This window comes from Acartia tonsa, chromosome 10 (genome assembly GCF_053477335.1).
Source record: "Acartia tonsa isolate MP-2025a chromosome 10, ASM5347733v1, whole genome shotgun sequence".
NCBI lineage: Eukaryota > Metazoa > Arthropoda > Copepoda > Calanoida > Acartiidae > Acartia > Acartia tonsa.
In genome coordinates, this window is record NC_137269.1 from 7,003,206 (window position 1) to 7,026,212 (window position 23,007).

At 33.6% G+C, this 23,007-nt stretch overlaps 1 protein-coding gene across 1 annotated transcript in view; it reads left to right on the plus strand.

The window, feature by feature from the left end:
* The window catches only part of LOC145330412 (uncharacterized), a 53,028-nt gene that overhangs the window by 28,167 nt on the left and 1,854 nt on the right, over positions 1 to 23,007 (plus strand). The window contains exons 21-36 of the mRNA XM_080175049.1: positions 1,555 to 1,590; positions 2,325 to 2,406; positions 3,640 to 3,726; positions 4,833 to 4,894; positions 6,779 to 6,854; positions 8,613 to 8,698; positions 10,127 to 10,157; positions 11,237 to 11,345; positions 11,951 to 12,004; positions 12,825 to 12,909; positions 14,237 to 14,334; positions 17,070 to 17,154; positions 18,045 to 18,138; positions 20,002 to 20,033; positions 21,642 to 21,768; positions 22,839 to 22,900. Coding sequence (XP_080031175.1) covers positions 1,555 to 1,590; positions 2,325 to 2,406; positions 3,640 to 3,726; positions 4,833 to 4,894; positions 6,779 to 6,854; positions 8,613 to 8,698; positions 10,127 to 10,157; positions 11,237 to 11,345; positions 11,951 to 12,004; positions 12,825 to 12,909; positions 14,237 to 14,334; positions 17,070 to 17,154; positions 18,045 to 18,138; positions 20,002 to 20,033; positions 21,642 to 21,768; positions 22,839 to 22,900 — 1,206 coding nt within the window. The remainder of the gene's footprint in view (positions 1 to 1,554; positions 1,591 to 2,324; positions 2,407 to 3,639; positions 3,727 to 4,832; positions 4,895 to 6,778; positions 6,855 to 8,612; positions 8,699 to 10,126; positions 10,158 to 11,236; positions 11,346 to 11,950; positions 12,005 to 12,824; positions 12,910 to 14,236; positions 14,335 to 17,069; positions 17,155 to 18,044; positions 18,139 to 20,001; positions 20,034 to 21,641; positions 21,769 to 22,838; positions 22,901 to 23,007) is intronic.

Below are 23,007 nucleotides of genomic sequence, written 5' to 3' on the forward strand. Positions count from 1 at the left end.
ATACCCCAGATGCAAGGGGTTCAGTCGCTAGTACAAACAGGATATTTGTCTTCTGTGTCAAAAATGAACGCTCTCAAAACATTTTTCCTTTTATTTTTGAAACTTAGAAACTTAAATTTTATGTGGAGGGTCAATCCCCCTCCCCCCACCCCCCCACCCCTTCTATAATTAAGTTAATGGACATAATAAGGATTCATATAAGCATCCAAAGAGCTGACACTTATAAATAATTTAATCTAAAGAAGTTGTATCAACTTTTTTGCTTTTTATTTAAGATAGCTAGCCGGTCCTTTCAGTAAGTAGTAGATGTAAAATTTTTCATAGAATTCAGATATGCAATCGGTTTTTTTGTAGACCTCTTATTTTTTAAGTAATTTAAGTTTTTTATAAAAATAATTAAGTCGGTTTTAAGGTACTAAAACGCAACAAAATAAAAGAAGAAAATAGCCAGTATAAACAAAAATAGTAAGATCTTTAATTTGACACTTTACTTTTAAAATTCTGTTGAGTAATTGTTGAAAAAATCTATTTTTTTAACCTCGGTTTAATCAAAACATTAAACCTAAATATTTTCTCATACAGACATAAAAAATATGGGTTCATATATACCATTAGAATGAGAAAAATAATATGAATCCATTGTAAGCAAAATTGAAAAAGTTTTAAAAAATTGTAATAAAAAATAGAAAAAATAAAAAAGTTATTTTAAGAATTGTAACTACTAAACTAGCCAATCACAAATCGCAAAAATTGACGAATCGGGAAGCTTAATCTATAAAATTAACCTATAGAATTGCCAGAAAAAAAGGAGAACGTTCATACAATATATAAAATAGATACTACAATAAATATAGTGATATTAAAGAACATGTAAAGAATGAAAAATTATGAACAAATATGCATCAGTCTGTTTATAAACTTCAAAACAATGCAGTTAAAAATACATTATTGTTTCTTGTGTTTAAAAAATATCTGCTACATTGCATTGTCTTTTGTTTAGGTTTTTTTCAGGTTTGGTTTAAGCTAACCCTTTAAAGCCGAAAATTATGATTCTTAAAATAAACTTATTTTTTTTATTATAGTTTTATAAAACTTTTTCAATTTTGCTTAGAATAGATTCGTAATATTTTTCTGATTCTAAAGGTATATATGAACCCATGTTTTTTATGTCTGTTTGAGAAAATATTTAGGTCTAAAGTTTTTATTAAACCGAGGTTAAAAAAATAGATTTTTTCAATAATTACTCAACAGAATTTTAAAAGTAAGGTGTCAAATTAAAGATCTTACTATTTTTGTTCATACTGGCCATTTTCTTCTTTTATTTTGTTGCGTTTTAGTACCTTAAAACCGACTTAATTATTTTTTTAAAAAACTTAAATTACTTTAAAAATAAGAGGTCTACAAAAAAACGATTGCATATCTGAATTCTATGAAAAATTTTACATCTACTACTTACTGAAAGGACCGGCTAGCTATCTTAAATAAAAAGCAAAAAAGTTGATACAACTTCTTTTTTAATAATTTTAATTGTTGTCATCCTTGTTTTTTGTTTAGTTGTGCTGATGGTATTTGTGTTAATCTCAAGAATAGGTAACTACAGATTAGGAGAACTGCAATATAGGATTCGCTAACTGCAGAACTGATACGAGTTCTCTTTTGCAATATAGCTTCTCTTAGTTTTAGAAAAGGTTTATAACTTTTAGGGGGTAGGGTACCATCACCCTCCCGAGTGAAAGTTTGTGTGTTTTAACCTTACTTTCCATGCAAAAAAAAGCTTTTCTATACTTAGGGTCGGTCCGTACGTACGTCCATCCATTACGAATAGCTTTTTTCGTTAATTTAGGCATGTTAGAATTGTCCTATCGATTTCAAATTTTGCAAATTCTGTAGTAGTTAGAAAGCGTAGCAACTCTATATTCACTACCAGAATGTCCGTACGTCCATTTTAAACATGTTGATTTTTTAAAACTTTTTTAACAACAAATTTGTATGTGATCAAATCATTCGATTGATCTGATTTTTGGTATACTGATTCCTGGGACAACAAAGTACAATATTATAAGCGAAGCAACTCAATAATCAATAATAATAATTAAGTCCTAAAAATGTAAGCATGTCCATAAACATCATCTTGTATCAGGCAGTTTTTCAACAAATTTACTTACAATTTTACTTCGCCTCTTATATTTATATTCTGATTATTCAGTTCTGACAATCTACAAGTGTTAATGTCTGTTTGTCCTGCCGTTTCAGAGCTTCGCTTTTATTGATGTTGTCATCATTGTTTTATAAAAATTAACCCCATTCCAATATTTGATGTATAGATGTGATGGAAAGGCACAATGTCTGGATAAAACCGATGAATTAAACTGCGAAGTTGCCATTGTGGACAGAGCTTACTACAAGGTACAACCCCAAACGTAGGAGTCCCAAACGTCGGAGTGGACAAACGCAGGAGTCCCAAACGTCGGAGTGGACAAACGTAGAAGTGTGACAAACGTCGGAGTGGACATTGCTTAAGTAAAACCCAGGAATGTCCGCTATTTCAATAATATGACAATTTTGAAATTTTTTATACCAATGCAATGTCTACAAAATAATTACTATGACCGCAGCGCTCGGCCCCTAGCCTGCCTAGCCGCAGCGCTCGGCCCCCTGGCCTATAACCTAACCTAACCTAACTAAGAAAAATAACGGGACCGAGGGAGGGTGGTGGGGTGGGTTGTATTAAAAAAATTCAAAATTGAAAAAGTATTTGGGACTCCTGTGTTTGTCCACTCCGACGTTTGTCCCAAAAATCCTGCGTTTGTCCTTCTCCGACGTTTGGGACTCCTGCGTTTGTCCACTCCGATGTTTTTCCACTACTACGTTTGGGACTCCTACGTTTTGCGTGGAACTAGTACTCAGGAATATAGAGGGATAAGACAATGGCCAATAAATTGATCTACATCCCTAATTATGATACACAAAATTATCCCCAAAGTTCTTAAACCAACAAATAATTAGGAAAACGTTATTATGAAACTTTTGGGACTAGTGTAATTAATGGTCCAATGACTGCTCCCTTCCTGAATGATACGACAAGGTAACTGATCACTCAAGAAGGATGACAACCCTATTATAAAAAGTAGTAAGATTTTTCTCGTATCTATTCGAATCCAGTGGATAGGAACCGGTTCTCATCTATACGAAAAAAACTATGTCTATCATCGTATTATATCCAGCTTTCTACGAATATAAAAATGTAAAATCAAACTGGTTTTAATCTCATAATTGTACGTTCTATATCCACGGAAAGCTGTTTATAATACAATGCGAGAAATAACTATTATTTTGTCTGTAGCTTAATAGTTCGATAACAACTGAACTAATTAAGTTTCCCAGGAAGCTTAACATAGATCTCGTGATTGTTTTAGACTATCTCATGTTTAGAAAAAGGTCTTAGGATAGTTTTATGCTACTTTTCTGTCCTTCTCTAACTGATAAAAACACAATCCCACGATAAAACCAGACGGAACATTTAAATAAAATAAAAAAACATTCATGTATCTGCTTATTGTTATTATCGCGGGACTAATAAAATTAATATAACTAATCCGCGGAAAGCTGTCTATAATGCGATACGATTTGTTAATTTAGCAAATGTTACCACCCGGAATTGGAGAATCAGACGTTGCCTATGTAAATGTTTCATTCTCAGTCTTGTCCATTCTCAAAATAAGTGAGGTAAGGTTTTAAAAGCGAGGCTTTCTTATAATTAGGGTCGGTCCATACGCCCGTCCGTCCGTACGTGACGGATAGATTTTTTCGTTAATTTAGGCAGGTTAGAAGTTTCCTATCGATTTCACTTTGCAAGTTTATTCCTGTGGTAGTTAGGTACGATTTAGAAAGCGTAACAACTCTATAATTGTTAAAAGAATGTCCGTACGTCTATTTTAAACATGTCGATTTTCAACTTTTTTAACAACATTTTTTTGTGTGATATAATCATCCGATGATCTGAATTTTGGTGTACTATTAAAATAAGGTACAATGTTATAAGCGAGGCATCTCTATATTCAAGTTATAAAAATGTCTGTATGTCGTTATTCTGTATTTAAGAAGTTTTGCAACAAATTTATATATAATTTTGTCATAACTTATATATTTATATTTTTATATTCAGTTCTGACACTCTACAGGAGTTAATGTTCGTCTGTCATATCGTTTCAGAGCTTTGCTTCTATGAATGTTATCATCCTTGTTTTTTCAAAGCTACTCTATAAGTGTCTTTGTCATACTGTATGTACAGAGTTTATTTCTGTGTTTTAAATCCTTATACAAAAGTAACAAAATGAGTGTATGTCTGTCTATAGCTCAAAAATAGATAAGTTTTTCCTTTACTATAAAGATTCTTATAGGTGCAGGGAAGTTTAATATTTTTTAATGGTGGGTTCATACAGCCCTGAAATCGCCCCTAATCAAAAATACCGCAATAGTTATTTCTTTCATCGTATTATAAACGGCTTTCCGCGGATATAGAATGTACAATTTAAAAATTAAAACTAGTTTTTTTAGCCCCGAGATGCCGAAGGCACGGGCTAAAAAAAACTAGTTTTAATCTTATGATTGTACATTTCTATATTCGTAGAAAACTGGATATAATACGATGTTAGACATAGATTTTTCGTATGGATGAGAACCGGTTCCTATCCACCGGATTCGAATGAATACGAGAAAAAATTATACCTTTTATTTTTGTTTTTAAAACTAAATTCTAATAGTCTCTAGATGCGTAGTTGAAAAAGTGATCAAAAGTTAATTTAATGATATAAATATTTGTTGTGTTTTAGGTTGATGATGTGTTCTACGTTAAGTTTAGATTGTTTAGTGAATGGAGAGATCCAAGACTAAGGTATATAAATTAGGGTTGGGCCGGTTATCCAGTTTGGCAGGATATCTGGCCGGATATTGAAACTATCCGGATACCAAATAAGCGGCTAATTTTTAATGCCGGATATCTGGTTATCTGGTCGGATATCCAGTAATTTGCCAAATATCGAACATTAGCCATATATCCGGCAAGAAACGGATATCCGGCATTATAAATCAGCCGGATATCCGGTATCCGGCCGAGAAAGTATCCGGCCCAACCCTAATATAAATCAGGACTTGGCAGCTGCGCCTCAGCCGTTTGTAAGCCTCCGTGAAATCATCATATCATAATTCAAATTCAGCTGGAAATCTAAATATGTTCCTAAACAGACAATCCATCTTTTCAGAATTTCTTTTGCACACAAGCTGGTTTAAATTCGAGGCTGCCAAGCCATGATAGAAATAGTTAACTTTGAATCCGCAAAACCCCTTTATAGCTAAAGATTTTTCAATTGGCATCCCCTATTGCTAGGTTAGGCGCGTGACATAAAAGTGCAAAGTATACAGAGATATCATAAAAGTGAACCAATTTACCCAACGTTTTTAAATCAAGTTTTAATAAAACTAAAAATAAACATACATATATGGTTCCAGGACAAACGCAGGAGTCCCAAACGTCGGAGTGGACAAACGCAGGAGTGTTAAAATATTAATTTTAATACGTATTTCTATACAGATTAGGTTAGGTTAAGATATGAATGAACAAATAAGCCCCCCGCAGGGGTTATGCATTTTAAAAAACCTATAAGATGGTCTTAAATAGGTTAGGTTATGTTAAGTGTCCACTCCGACGTTTGGGACTCCTGCGTTTGTCGTAGGACAATATATATGATTAATTTTTTAAAAATTACATCTTTGTGATGCTTTTGATTGGACTGAACAGTCTACCCAAAAAAAACATCCACTAAACTTCCTCACTCCTATACTTTCTAAATACAATTATCTAGGACGGTTTCCCTTTGGTTATATATTACTAGCGGATTCGCCCCTAGCCTCTAGGGGCTTTGTCCCAAGAGGTTTGATCAACCTATTTGTGTTATTTAAATTTAAAAAGAAAAATAAAAAATAAAAAAGGAAAATTTAAATTTTAGTTTTAAAAAGAGAAAGTTTATTTTTTTGGGGGGGAGATTTTTCATTTTTTTTTGGGGGGGGGGTTGGGGGTGTCCCACCCACAAAGAAAATAGCTTAAAACCATCACAGGACCAGTAGGTATATTCCCTGAAGAGTAGAGCCCAATCGGTTCAGTGGTAACTGAGATCTTAAGCTTCAGACAGACAGACATCGTACTACTTATTATAGATACCTGACCATGCATCTATTGTTAAAAATGAAGCTATACTATAATTAGGGTCGGTCAATCCGTCCGTCAGTCTGTAACGGATAGCTTTTTTTGATAATTTAGGCAAGTTAGATTTGCCCTATCGATTTGAAACGTTGCATGATGATTCCTGTAGTAGATATATACTATTAGAAAGCGTAGCAACTTTATAATCGTTATCAGAATGTCCGTTCGTCTATTTTAAACATGTTGTTTTTAACTTTTTTAACAAAAATTTTTTATGTGATAAAATCATCCGATTGATCTGATTTTTGAATTACTGATTCCAATTACAGTAAGGTATAAAATTATGAGCGAAGCATCTCTATAATCAAGTCCTTTAAAAGTAAGTATGTCCTTAAACAGGATACTTTTTAAAAGAATTTTTACAACAAATTTACGTATAATTTTGTCAAAACTTATAAATTCTTATTTTGTATATTTAGTTCTGACACTCTACAAGAGTTGATGTTCTTCTGTCATATCGTTTCAGAACTTCGCTTTTAATGGATGTTGTCATCCTTGTTTTGATGTTTTCTATTTTAGTTACAAAAACTTGAAAGAGTCCAGGTATAAGAATGTATTATCTGAAGAACAGAGGGACCAAATTTGGGTACCAAAAGTAAGTCAAATTTAGGTACCAAAAGTAAGACTATTTTAGGTACCAAAAGTAAGTCAAATTTACGTACCAAAAGTAAGTCTATTTTAGGTACCAAAAGTAAGTCAAATTTAGGTACCAAAAGTAAGCCTAATTTAGGTACCAAAAGTAAGTCAAATTTAGGTACCAAAAATAAGTCTAATTTAGGTACCAAAAGTAAGCCTAATTTAGGTACCAAAAGTAAGTCAAATTTAGGTACCAAAAGTAAGTCAAATTTAGGTACCAAAAGTAAGTCTAATTTAGGTACCAAAAGTAAGTCAAATTTAGGTACCAAAAGTAAGTTAAATTTAAGTACCAAAAGTAAGACTATTTTAGTTACCAAAAGTAAGTCAAATTTACGTACCAAAAGTAAGTCTATTTTAGGTACCAAAAGTAAGTCAAATTTAGGTACCAAAAGTAAGCCTAATTTAGGTACCAAAAGTAAGTCAAATTTAGGTACCAAAAGAAAGTCAAATTTGTGTACCAAAAGTAAGTCAAATGCTAAAATAAAATCTGTGCTTTACCACAAAATGCCTGTTGCTTAACAACTTTGAGGGTTAATGCCATGCTTAACAACTGTGTTGGCTTAGTTTTTTATTGCAAAATATTTTGATCAACATGGCACTTTGCATAACAACTCTTGGCGTAAGGGTGGGGGGGGGGGGAGTAATGCAACCATCTGGTAATCAATGCGTAAATGGCACTTTGAATCAGAATTTCATTATGAAACTTGGAATAAATTATCCTTGATAGGTCTATTTTCCCAAAATCGAACAAAAAGTTGGAAAAGTAATGGCTAACGGCTGGCTAAGCAATTAAGCCACTTTTTGGCTATTTTCAAGATGTTTTCAATCTGTTCTAGCCGGTAGCCACTGGTACTAGAACTCTAAAAATGTTTTTTTTTATCATTTCACATGAATTGAGCAAAAATATGTTTTAAAAAGTTGATTCCTACGTAATTAATGCATGATTTTTCCCTAAAAATAGCCAAAGAAACGGCTAAAGGGCTGAGCCATTAGCCTTTACTTTTCCAACTTTTTGTTTGATTTTGGAAAATATACCTATCAAGGATGAAAGGAATACTCCTGCCAAGTTTTATTACGAAATTCGGATTTTAAGTGCTATTTGCGCATTGATTACCAGATGGTTGCATTAAAAAAAAACATTTGAAATGCAAAATATCCATGCATAGTCGTATATATAAGGAATAGATGAAAAAAAATTACAACCAAAAACAGTAGCAAGTCATGCAAAAAAAACCTTTAGGGTTACTACAACCTTAGGAATTATAAAACTCTGTTTGTTTTTGTTAATAGCACCATAGCCTAGGATTTATGTATTAAACAAACACCTCCTAAAATTAGAGAGAAGTAGTTTGTGCTTGTATTGCATAAAAATCTGTGAAAGCTTCAGTCAAAAGCGACTATTAAGTCTAATTGTTATTAAATATGCGTTTATTTATACTATGCGTTTTGTCAACTTAAAATGGCAGAAATTTTGGTTATTACGTTGGTAAATGTGGAAACAATGGATGCCGCGTTTTGGAAAGGAGATTTTGAGGAAAGGTCGTCGTAGTTTTCTTTTTGGTATAAGATGTTCAAAGGACAAAAGGATTTTCACAAATGCACGACTAAGGGCTAGAGGAGCGCTGTCTGTCTGGCACAGATAGGTAATAAGATTACTAAAGTAATGAGGGGTAATAAGGAAGTTGGTATGAAGAAATAACACAAATTCCTGGTTTAGATGGTTTTCTCGAATACTCAAGAAGATATCAACACACTCTTGGATGACAAAGTTTCTATTGAGATTATAAGAAATAAGAAAAATAAGTAAGTGTTATTTATTATTTTATTTTAATTATTTAATGACTTCAAAGCTTTTTTTAGGGGGGTAAAATTAGGGGTTTAAAAAATTTGAGGGGTTGATAGAAACGCCCTTGAACGTTTATGCTCTCATCTGTAACTTTCTTTTCTATCATCTTTTTTCCTAAATTATAAAGCAGTAAGGATTTTCAGTTTTCCTGTTAACATTTCACAGGCCATTCAACTTACTGAATTATATCTGGGAACAATCAATTAGGTCCAGGGATGGTTTTAGGATATTTTTTCAACCCTCACCCATAATAGAAATCAGAGGCCCTAGATGCTATGGGCATCGCTAGTAGAACAACTGAAATTTTTATATTAACTCATCATATTCTGTTTGGAAACAATATACAGGGTGCGCCACATAAATCCGGACTTTTTTCAAACGGCCATAGCACCAAAACTACTTGACCAATCATGACGTTTGACCACACTATGAAAAGCTTGGGTAGTTATCTTTTTGCCCATAAAATTTTTGAGACGATGGAGGACGTGTTCTCCAAGCTGGCAGCGCTTATGTTCAACATGGCAGAATCGAAACGCGCTGATAGTTTACCCTGGATTCTTGACTAGGGCCCACTAAATCTGACCTCAGCCCATCTGTAGGTGAGGTAGAGTTATACAACTTGCTGGGGATACTGTTAGATACATACGTAAGACACTAAAAAAGACTAGAGCTCTCTATCTGAAATGGCTTGGCCGTAGTACTCCATCAAAGTGAAACGTGGCAGATTTTGAGAGGTCAAAAACGTCAAAAATCGTGATAATTCGTGAAAATTTCTCGGTTCTCGACTACATGGGCCCATTTGTAACCTTAAAACTCGTTTTAGACTATGTGTTGCGATGATAACCCTAGCTTAATCTTCATGCCATTTCCAAAAAGGTATTGCACGTTGTTCTAGCTTAATTGTGGCCCAAATGAGAGCCGCCGTGTCGAAGGGTAGCTTGAAAGATGGGTGAATTTGGATCCTGCAGTTACTCACGTCCCTAAGGAGATATGGCCTCCCAGCAGCCCCGATCTTCATCCAATTGACTTTTGGGCCTAGAGCGCCATTAAAGCATGAACCAATAGACGCGCCCATACCACAAAGACCTCCCTCATTGCCACTATGAAGGAGAACTTCGCCAGCTTGGACAGGGACATGGTGACCAGGGTCTGGGGGCGGTTCAGGGGGCGGGTAGAGGCGGTGATTGAGGCTGGCGGCGATTTTATTGAATAATCTAATAGTCATATAGCTAGTTTGCTTCCCAGTTTTTAAAATTCAATAAAATCTTTGAAATTGACGATTTTATGTTCATTTTTTTAAAAATAAGAAAAAGTCCGGATTTATGTGGCGCACCCTGTAAATAGGTATAAAAGATTATTAAAAAATATTTGCTTTATTTTTTTAGGTTTAAAATGAGCGCTTTCTATAAAATGGAGGTATTTCTTTTTGCCCTTGCCTGAAATAGATAATTCAATTAAAGAATCTATTTATTGAATTCAATCAATAAATCAGCTAAAATAGTTATTTATCGTATCAAATAATAGAAAGCTTTCCGCGGATATTAAAATAAAAAATTATAAGATTAAAACCAGTTTTGCAAGGGTCAAATGACCTTTCTAACAAAACTTATATTAATCTTATGATTTTTATTTTGATATTCATGGAAAATTGTCTGTTTATCGATGCTATTCATGATATTTCATATGGCTGAGAACCGGTTCTAATCCAGCGGATATTTATCAGTTTTAAAGTCATAGGATAATCATGTAGCAACTAATTTATAATTTTGTTTCCTAAAGTCGACTTTTTTTACACATTAAAAAAATCAACTCATATATTGTTAATCTCAGTGGTGTGCACAGGTTTTTACAAGAGGGTTAAAAACAGCAAGACAGCCTTGCAATTACATTCATTGCAAATTTTTGTATCTATTTTTTTCTGATAATTTGTCAGAAATTAATCATAATATAAGAGGGGGGTTTTTAATGCAACCATCTCTTAATCAATGCGCCAATGGCACTTAGAATCCGAATTTCAGGATGAAATTTGTAATGAGTATTCCTTGGTAGGTCTATTTTCCCGAAATCGAATAAAAAGTTGGAAAATTAATGGCTGGCGGCTCAGCTGTTTATAGCTATTTTTAGGGCAAATCCATCATTAATTACGAAGGAATCAACTTTTTGAATGACAATTTTACATTTTTTGGTATAAAAATGATACTCTTGGCATTTTATAGCTACTACCAGCCTTTTTTAGTCGGTTCTAGATGTTAAGCAGCTGTTAATAGAAATCTTTTAAAAATTTATTTGTTTTATTATCGATAATTTTGCCCAAAAACGGCACATCCGGCAGCCGCTAGCCTTTACTTTTCCAATTTTTATTTGATTTAGGGAAAATAGGCCTACCAAGGAGTACTCATACAAAATTAAATCCTGAAATTCTGATTCGAAGTGCCATTTGCGCAATGATTACGAGATGGTTGCATTAAACCCCCCCTCCCCCCCTCTTATTACAGAATTACCGATTTTATGATGGATCATCTAACACCATATCATTGTCCCGAGTGTATAATATTGAATTCTTGTGCACCTATAACATGTTGTTCTATCCATTTGATTCTCAAGGTAATATTTTATCAATACTACGGTCCAGCCTGACGGACGGACGGACAGTCAAACAGAGACTTTTTTACAGTAACTAATCTCTTAAATAACCAACTAACTAAAGTAGTAAGTGTAGTAGAATTATACGCTATAAGGAATAGAAATAAGAATGAGATGTAAACCCCAGTTATGGCAAACAAAATTACCCTTGTGGAAATATTTGGACAATGTTATAACTCAATCATGCCTCCCCCTATGATTACTCTTAAACATAAGATAAAAAATGACAAGCTAACCTCCAAGATTTTAAACATAAACAAGGATGACATATCCATTAAAGCAAAGCTCTGAAATGGTAGGACAAACGAATATTAAAACTTATAGAGTGTCAGAACTGAATAATCAGAATATAAATGTATAAAATCGAAACAAATTGTAAGTAAATTAGTTTTAAAAAAACTGCTTGATACAGGATAACATTTTTGGACATACTTACATTTTAGGACTTGATTACAGAGATGCTTCCCTTAAAATATTGTACTCTAAAATACGGACGGACTGACCCTAATTATAGAAAAGCTAACCTAAAAGATTTTAAACATGAAAAATGGTATTTTTTTTTTTAGTTTGTTATGCTGACATTATTCTAAAAGATAACATTGAGGAATACCTAAAGCTAGGTAATATTATATCTATTTTTGTAAGTACTTATGTACATTTAGGCAGTTGAATCCATTTTTATAAAAGCAGAAATATAATCTATGATTACAGTTTTGACCCTTTAAAAAGCGTAATCTACCATTCCACTTTCCCCTCTCTTTGTAATGATATCATCAACACCGATACGATTTTTTAAAATGTACAATTCCACTTTCAGTAGAGGCGAAACTGGAATGGTACATTTCAAAAATCGTATCGGCGTTGATGATATCATCACCAAGAGAGGCAAAATTGGAATGGTGCATTTCAAAATCGTATCGGCATTGATGATATCATCACAAAGAGAGGCAAAAATGGAATAGTAGATTACAAAAATCATATTGGCGTTGATGATATAATCACCAAGAGAGGGGAAAGTGGAATGGTAGATTACGTTTTTTAGAGGGTCAAAACCGTAATCATAGATTATATTTCTGCTTCTATAAAAATGGATTCAACTCCCTAACTGTAGTAGGGGCTGCAGATGCTTTTCTTATAGCATTGTATTATTATTCCAAAAATGAAATGATTAGAACAATTTTGTCATATAAGAATGGTCGTCTAAAAGTTAAAATATTAACATTTTTAAATAAACCTACGGATATTCGGATAATGATTAATTATAGAGTTGCTACGCTTTCTTAATCGTACATAGATTTTCAAGGAGTTATCGTGTAAAGTCTGAAATTAATAGGGCAATTCTAACATGCCTAATACGACGACAAGAGCTATCCGTTACGGACGGACCGACCCTAATTATAGTAAAGCTTCGCTTAAAAAAAAACAGATTTATTTTGATAGTTCCTGGTAACATTGCATTCCCCGGAGAGAAAGAGTTGAGCCAATACTTTATCAGAGGATTCAATCATTGTCCAAAGATTATCAAGTAAGTATTTTTTATTTAGAAACATTTTTAACGAACATGTCCTACTAAATTTTGTGATTTTTTAACCCATTCGTGACGAGCTCCCAAAGTTCAAAGTTTTGATTCATTGGGCTTCAATAAAATAGATTTTTCAATAATTACTCAACAGTATTTAAAAAGTAAGGTCACAAGGTGTCAAAATAAAGAAGAGAACGCCAATAACGATCATTTTACATCTACTACTTACTAAAAGCGCCGACTAGCTATTTTTTTAAAAATCACAAAAGTTTCTAATGTGCTCTAACCCTACCTCACGTAATATAAAAACAAAAAAGAAAAACGACCACTCCACTCCACTCCATAGTTTAGATTTATTTTAAAAATAAGGTTGGGGGGTTATTGCTGAGCTGGGCACTTTGTGGGAAGTTGCCAGCTATCCATCAACTTATCTAGAGGCATGTTACCCTTCACGCTAATTCGACTGGTTATGCTAAAAGCCTACGCTTTTCTTAATTTTAATAGCTTCTCTTTAAGCGTCCTTTCTCCTATCTAACACATTATTTATTACTTTTAAAAGAAAAAGTAAAAAAAAAACTTTTTGGGGGGTGGAAATTTTTTTTTGGGGGGGGGTTGGATGTTGGGGGTGTCCCAACCCCCAAGAAAATAGTTATAAACCTTCCCGGGACCTATGAGAAGCTACCCTATTAAGGAGAACCCGATCGGTTCAGCGGTTAGCGAGATCCTTCGATAAAAACACACAAACACACAGACAAACAGACAGACATCCTGTTACTTTAGTATAAGGATATTTTTCTTTCTTTCTCTATTTGTATTCACTGACAGAAATATTGTATACCTACCACTACTATTGTACATAGTCGTCCCTGTTTTTTTGGATCTACTGCAGTTCACGGTAAAATATTGCTGGTAACGAATATTGCTTAAAATCTATAAATTTTAAAGGCTGCTAGCTGCCAAACGGTTGAACGTAAAGATCATACCCGCACACCATTTTAAGCGGTATAAGAAGGTCTACAAATAATCTGGAATAGCCATAAATCAATCTACTACTACTACTTATGCATAATTATCTCGCAGTGCAGAGAAATGCGCGAAAAAGACCTATTTTACGCGTTTTTTCTTCAGTGAAGCTTTCCCTGTACATAATTAGATCTTTGCTATTCCAGAGTATTTGTAGGCCTGCTTATGCCGCTTAAAATGGTGTGCGGGTATGATCTGTACGTTCAGCCGTTTGGCAGCTAGCAGCCTTTAAAATTCATAGATTTTTGGCAATATTCGTTACCACCAATATTTTACCGTGAACTGCAGTAGATCCGTTTTTTTCTAGTGGTAAAGAAGGTATCCGAGTAGAGATATTCTTGAGCCGAAGATTGCTGGGGACTGCCCTCACTGTGTACCTACCAACAATCATTATGAATATCATTGGTATATCTATCACTAGCGGATACGCCCCTAGAGTCCTCTAGTGGCACTTTAAATATTTTTTTTTTAATAATACGAAACATTTCTATGTTGCGTTCAAGTCTCTACATAAAAATCGATTTTATTGTGATTTCTCTTGGAAGAGTGGTGGTATCCTCCCTCAAAATAGTTATAAACCTTCCTATAACATATGAGAAGCTACCCTGTAAAGGAGAACCTGATTTGTTCAGCGGTTAGCGATATCATTTAGTACAGACAAACACACGTCCCAGGAATCAGTATACCAAAAATCAGATCAATCGGACAGTGGCGTGCGAACCGAAGGAGGCATTTGGGGCAATCACCCCCCCCCCCCCTAGCGACCAAAACACCCCCCCCCCTGCCCCCCCCCCCTAGTCACCGCCCCCCCTGCCCCCCCCTAAATGCTGAAAAATGCCCCATTTTGCCGCCCCCTGGTCAACAAAAATGCCCCTTTTTGCCCCCTACCCTACAAAAAGCAAAACTATCCCAGTTTCCAAAAAAAAGATCAAGAAATACTCAAAAAAAAATTTTTAACAGACAGTTGCTGTTCATTTAACCTTACCAAATTTTTTAATTAGTGTAGAAATTAGGTTATAATATTTTTTCACTGAACATAACAAACCAGGTAATAGAAAGTATATTATTTTGTATAATATAAACTTTTCACCAAAGAAATTTTGTACATCCCCAATGATGATACACAAAATTACCCCTTATATAGATTACAATCAGTGGATGAAATGTATGGAAACTCGACTTAATTAACCAACCAATCAAAATTCCATTAAAGTCCCCAAAGTTGTTGAGCCAACGAATAAGAAAATTTTATATGAAATATTGGGGACTAGTGTAATAAATAGCCCAAAAACCCCTCCCTCCCTGCATATTTGAAGAAAAAAATTTGCGCCTCACGCCCTTCCAAATGGTTTCTGCTTTTTATCACAACTGTATATTTTGTTTTTATTTCTATAAAAACATGTGTAAACAACAAATATTTAATCAAAAAGTTATTTTATATAAAAAAGAAACAGCGTTGATATTTATCTAAGCCTTTTTGTCAACACTGTATGTCTGTCTAAATGAATAACTATATATGATGTCATATTATTTTCAGGATAAGTTTATCATTTTTTTTGTGTACATACCCTTACAAAAAGACATGTTTTTTTATGGCAATTTTCATTAAAAACCCTTAAAACTAACTACACTCTATATTCCTAACTTGATAAAATACGCCACTCTTGTTGTCTATAATTGATTTTAGTTCAAAGGGGGAGTAAATATTTTTAGGTGCACTTCACGCACCGCCCTTATAAAACATTGGAAACACCACTTAATCAAAAATTAACAGAGTTTTAAAGTACCATTTAAAGAGGGTAGGATATGTTGATATAACTTTTTAGCTTCTCTATAATTCACTATGGCTGTCAGTACGTAATGCTAAAGGGGAAATGTAATTTTTTCAACTGCAATTGAAGATAGAAGGCTAAAACTTAATGTTAACATCCCCATCATTATGGAGTATAATTAACTATTAAAAATTCATGGAGGTCGGACTGCTTTTCAGGACGTTTTTGGCTATTTTTGTATCTTTTAAATTTCGGGTATAGTCCCTTTTGTGACATTGCCTCTTTAGGTGCATTTCGTCGTATTTTCACAGTAGCTTTTTACCTATTTATAGCTCCTGCGGGGCCAATTGCCTAACCCTGCGGGGAAATCACCTGACCTAACTTAACCTAGAATAACCTATTAAAAGCTACTATGAAAATACGACGAAATGCCCCTTAAGAGGCGTTGCCACAAAAGAGACTATACCCCAAAGTTTTCCATATTTCTAATAGATTTTTATATCTGTAGATGAAAGGACAAGTATTTTTTAATAAAATATATATTTATTTCAACAGATGCTCTTTAAATCTACTTGTTTGTATTCTTATTAATGATTTTTTTTGCTTTGCTACTTAAAGATGTTGTCATACAATAAAGAAATATTTAAAATCAGTTTTACATATTAGGTTAATTTTTGGTAAAATATTTCCAAAATGAGTGTTTTTATCTCCCCCCCAAAATTTTTTTTTAAATTGGGTTATTCATCCTTCCTGCTGAGATTTTATAACATCCCATTCCACCCATAAAAAATCTTTTGTGGTGGGGGAGGGGGGAGGTTAATTTATCTTCTGTACTTTTTTTTCAAAGATGTTTTCTAGCTCCCTTCCCTTCGGTCATTGCAGGGTGGGGAGAAGAGATGGGGGGGGGGGGAAGAGATGTGGGATATAAATGGGAAACAGGGATGGGGGAAGGGATGGGGAAGAAGGGATAAGAACTAGAAGGCCCATAATCATATAATCCCACCCCTTAAAACGCCCTTATTTAAAATTAATATATTTAATCAAAATGCAAAATTTTACAAAATCTTCAAAATGCCCCCCCCTAGACAAAGTGCTTCGCACGCCACTGCAATCGGATAATTAGATCAAAAAAAAAATTTTTTTTAAGTGAAAAAATCATCATGTTGAAAATGGACATACGGACATTCTGGTAACGATAGGAAAATTGAAATCGATAGGAAAATTCTAACGTGCCTAAATTAAAGAAAAAAATTATCCGTCACGGATTACCGGACCGACCGACCCTAATTATAGAAAAGCTTCGCTTTTGATAATTAATATAAGATAAATTATAGAAATCGAGTATTATAGATTTTATTTTCAATTTAGGTCACAACACAAACTATTTCCAAAGCTTTTACTTTGAGGCAATTATTGGTGTGAATCTGACTGTGATGCTTGTGTTGGCAACTATGTAAGTATGCAGCTCAATTTGTTGTGTACATTCCCCTGTTTAATTTGTTGTGTACATACCCCTGTTCAATATTAATATTTATTATTTACATAACTTTCTTAGTTCTCAGAAAAGGTTATAGTTCATTTTGTGGCAATGCCTCTTATAAGGCAATTCGTCGTATTTTACAGTAGCTTTTTATAGGTTATTTTAGGTTAGGTTAGGTTATTGCCCCGCAGGGTTAGACAATTGGCCCCGTAGGGTTAGAGCCCCCTGTAGGGGCTAGAATTAGGAGAAAAGCTGCTATGAAAATACGAGCAATCTCCCCTTAAGAGGCGTTGCCACGAAAGGGACAATACTCAGAAATACAAGAGGACATGAGATCTCTCTGTAAAAAGAAATTTGCTTCTGTCGTAGTTGGAGAGGTGATAAGTTCGAATCACAGCCCGACACCTCGGCATAACCGAAGACGTTAGAATGGTTCAGGTGCGCGACATAAATAGTAAGAATAGGGGGATGTCTTGGCCAGAAAAATGTGCAACTCATAACCATGCACAGTTAGGATTTTCAGACAACCATCGTGAACTCAAAGGGTTGGTTGTTTGAAGGATGTTTGATCATAAATCATGCACATTATCAAACAAGATTTGGTTCAAATATGCACTAAAATAAGATCTCTTGGTATATCCCTTCGTTCATAGGCTACCGTAATCCACTTGCTTTGTCGGTCAGTCAGTAATGCTATTTAAATTTATCTTAATTTAAAGTTTATTTTGCATTACAATTTGTTTCGAGCACAGATATTCATATGTATTGTATATTCTTCAGATGACAAATATTAATCAAATATTAGAAGTTTTTATTAAAAAAATATTGGAGAATTTAAATTTTTTATACAATTATGAATTAAGGTTTGTGAATATATCTGGTAATCTTCGTGATACAAGTTACATCAAATATATTGAAATATGGCTCATCTTTAATCTTCTCATACCATTCATTGAGGTAAACTTTAACAAGGGAGATTGTGGACAAAATAATGCCATTTCTCCCGGTCGTACGCCGTCATGCGTCATGTTGGAAGGATGACGCAATTTTCAGATATAAGTTTTCGCTATATTTTATTTGATTATTTTCTCTACAAGATAAAAGCGATGCTTGCAAGATTATTTAGTTCACTATAATATAATTAGAATCTGAAATTTGCGTTACCCTTCAAACATAACGCATGAAAATGACCGGGAGAAATGGCATTATTTTGTCTACTTTCTTAACTGGACCTTAAAAGGACTCTCCACAGAAAAATCAACTTTGGATTTTTGAAAATCTAACCTGAAATTATTATTCTCTGTTCAATTTTAGGCATTTTTTGTTTTTGTGGCATCGCGATCGAAGCCCTTTGAAATTTTTTACCTCCTTTAAGTGAATCCTCCCGCCATTTAATTTGTGCTGCTTTAGTGATTTTTAGCTTCTATTTTTGCCGCCGTTGCCGCATCCATCGCCCTTCTCCGCCGCTACTCCGCTGTACGTCGCTTTTTAATACATGCTCCCCTCTCCCTTGTTCAGAAATTAAATGGAGGCTGGGGGTGTTGTGTATAGCTACGTACGCAATGTATAGCGGAGTAGCGGCGGAGAAGGGCGGAGAATGCGGCAACTGCGGCAAAAGATGGTTATATTTGGCGGAGGCGAACACAAAATGGAGGCGGCAGGATTGTCAAGTCAAGGAAGAGAATAAATCGTAGAGCGGCCGGTTGCAATGGAGCAAATGTTCTTTAGCGGCAAACATATATTGAGTGGAGGAAAGTGAAGTATATATTGTTATAGCGGCAGTACAAATAGGCGGCGGACAAAATTTTCAAAGGGCTTCGATCGCGATGCCACAAAAACAAAAAATGCCTAAAATTGAACAGAGAATAATAATTTCAGGTTAGATTTTCAAAAATCCAAAGTTGATTTTTCTGTGGAGAGTCCTTTTAAGAAGCTTTAGCGTACAGGGAATCCAAGAAAATGCATCAGTTAAAGAGATCTTTACCTACAGACATACATTTTGTTACTTTAATATACGGACTATCAAATAAATTCAAATTGCTAAATTATGATTTCATTGTACATAAACTCTTAAAAAGCTGTCTTGCTACTGGGATAAGACATAGGAGAAAAAATTTAGATAAATCAAATTTCTCCTTAGGTAGATTAAGTATTTTCACTTCCTAAAAAACTTTAAAACGACCCCTGGCAGAACGAGGATAATAAAAATGTTTTAGGGAAGATTCATTTTTAGTCCATTGTCCACTCGTTATCAGCTTTAATCTATCTTTAGTTTAAATCATTTTTAAAAGCAAAGCTTTTCTATAATTAGGATCGGTTAGTTCTTTCTTCCGTCTGGAACGGATAGCTTTTTTCGCTAATTTATGCATGTTAGAATTACCCTATCTAGTTCAAACCTTGCATGGTGATTCCTGTAGTAGTTAGGTATGATTTAGAAAGCGTTGTAACTTTATAATCATTACCAGAATGTCCGTACGGTCATTTTAAACATGTTGAATTTTTACTTTTTTTACAACAAATTTTATGTGATCTAATTATCTGATTGAACTGATTTTTGGTATACTGATTCCTGGGACAACAAAGTACAATATTATAAGCAAAGCAACTCTATAATCAAGACCTAAAAAAGTATGTCCATAAACATTATCCTGTATCAAGAAATTTTTCAACACATTTACTCACAATTTTGCATTGACTCTTATTCATTTATATTCTGATTATTCAGTTCTGTCACTCTACAAGTGTTAATGTCCGTTTGTCCTATCGTTTCAGAGCTTTGCTTTTATGGATGTTGTCATCCTTGTTTTTTTTAATGTTTAGGTACTTCTGCATACTTACATGGATCTACAAAGGTATATATATAATTGTCCATCATTCTGGTAACGATTTTAGAGTACTTTTTATAAATCCTACCTAACTACTAACCATGCCAAGTTTGAAATAGAAAGGACAAGTCTAAGAATAAGAGCTATCCGTTACGAAAAGACCGACTCTAATTATACAAAAAAGCTTTGCTTTTAACAATAAATAATATTTAATGGGTAGAGGTTATAAAATGCACTGAAAGTTGAACTCTAATCTCTTCACTCATCTAGAGACTTAGTATTCAAAGTTGAAGGGTTAGGTGGATAAATAGCTGAAAACCATCCTATGACTTCCATTCAAAGAAGAAAATAGCCTAAAACCGCCTTGGGAGCCTCCCTATAATAGAGAACCCAATCAGTTCAGTAGTTATCGAAATCTTAAGCTACAGACAAAAAAATCATAGTACTTTATATAATAGGACTAGCGGCTATGCCCCTAGAGGTCTCTAGGTTATTCTTCTTTTTTGATGGGTAGGAGTGTCCCACACCGTAAGAAATTGCTTAAAACAATCACATGACCAGTAGGTATATTCCCTGAAGAGTAGAACCCAATCGGTTCAGTGGTTACTTAGATCTTAAAGGGCGAATATAGGTTGAATATAATATGGGCTCAAAAAAACCGTGCAATTCCATAGATTATAAGTAACTTTAAGATATTGACATATCCAAATGTATAAGTCTGTTATAGCTTAAAACCTGAACATTCTCAGGATAAATTTATGTAATAAGTGTGGTTCCCAAGGAACTCCAAACACCCTAGCATCACACAAGGCTTCGGTTTAAGGTTGAATTAAAAAGCTTTCGTTAAATGATAGTCGTAATAAAAGTGGAAACCAGTTATCAATCTATTTTTTTGTATTGTGGATTGTTTCTTCCTTGACAATATTCCCCAACAAAGTGTAAAGTATATGAATTTTATTTTTAAAAAAAACCTTTACAGGAGAAATCTTATTTCATGTAAGTATGAAAATTATATGGTAATTGTTATAATTAATTTAAAGAGGACAAAAATAATAGGTGAATAGTGTTTTTTTTCTTATATTTTTTTCTGGAGAAAATCTGGCGATCGGTGCGTTTGTGTGTGTGTGTTGAAAAATGCGTACTAGGGTAATTATATCATCAAGAATTAATCATTGATCTTTATACAGAAAAAAAAACTTTAAAACGTATTATTTACCCTAGTAATTACTCCGGACGCAAATTGACGCAAATTATTTTATGCTTTTTAAAAAATCAATAAAATAGTATATAATATAAAAAAAATAAACACTTTAATTATCAATTAAGATACATGCCAATGTAATAATCAATTTAACTTAAGAAAACTAGTCAAAAAAAAGTCTTGTAAAGGGGTAAAATAAACGATTTTGTTGACTTTCTCATTTATCATATGTTGAAGTAAAAGCAAAAATTGCAAAATCTACTTAAGGATTTTTTTGATTTTTTAAATTTAACATAGATATTTTAAAAGTATGTAATGGCACCTTTCATATAAGCTCATATCATATTGAAACTATATTCGCCCTTTAAGCTTCAGACAGACAAACAGCCATCGTTCTACTTTGTATTATAGATAATTAATTTTGCTAATGTCAGAGCTGAAGTGAGCTCGAAGGAGGAAGAATATGGGCCGCCAGAAGTTAAAACTGCTCGGGTAGAGAGACACGGTGCAAGAATTACTAAAGTGATGCCAATAGATAACTCTGATGAACAGAAAGCATGGGTATGTAAGGATCCTAACAGATAAGACAATGGATGATAAAATAATATCCTTCTTCAAATTACATTCTTTTGTTGAAAAATTTTAAGGGTATTAGTTTGTAACCAACAAATCAAAATTCTATAGTGTCCAAAGTTTTTGAGCCAACGAATAAGATAACTTGGTAAATATACTTTAGGTACTAGTTATTTTAATGTTTAATGTCCCCTCCCTTCCTGGTTGGTATGCTAGATTTAGCAATAAATTCTTTATTAATTTTTAAAGTTCCCGTGCAGTGTTTGAAAGCCAAATATAAACATAAGATACTCTTATTTGAAATTATTGTATCAGTAATAATTGGGTGGCTCCGTTTATCTTAAAACATCCGCGCACTTGTCTTAACTTCCCTTTCCCTGATATAATTTTCTAAAAGAACTAAAAATAATTTGTTTCTTGATTTTGTATTAAAGAAATCCAGCAAGAAATACCTACATCGAAATAACTGCTGAAAGACTGCTACTGCTACAAGAAGACCCAATACCCCAAATTTGAAGCCTTCAACTTTAATAACAATAAAGTTGTAGGCATTTTAAAATGACATTTTATGTACAATGAGAATTTTGAAAGATTTTCATTGCTCATGTTAGAAATTTTGAAATTAACTAAGTAGCCTAGAAACAAAATTATAAGCTTATTTTCTTCATAAATTTAGGTTGCCAGTAACTAATTATATTTTTACAATAAAAATACTCATTTTCCTAGTCAAAATCACAAAAAAAAATTAATTTTAACTTGAGTTGTACTTAGAGTACTGTAGTATTTCCAACCAATCAGAATTTTGAATCAGAAAAAACAACCAATCCCAGCTAAGCTCGTATTAGTTTAATTTGTTTCTGCTATGATTTTACCCTTACAAACGCAAATTAAACCAAATTTTTTCAGAGATTTTTACTTCAAATGTTGCGTTTTTATTGTAAAAATGTAATCAGTTTTTGTTATTGAAGATGAAGTCTTTAAATTTGGGGTATTGGGTCTTCTTGTGGCAGACTTTCAGCAGTTTTTAAGCATTGCATATCTTGCTTCCTGTAATTTAGGGATCTGCAAAGAATGTGACATCAAGAAATGAGAGCGACAAGAGTGCATATTATATTAACAAGTAACTTTTTCATGGATAACAACATCCATAAAAGTGAAGCTCCTAAAGCAGATGGTGAGACAGACAAACAAGGACGTCCAAGGGGGGGAGGGGTAAAGAGGTGATTC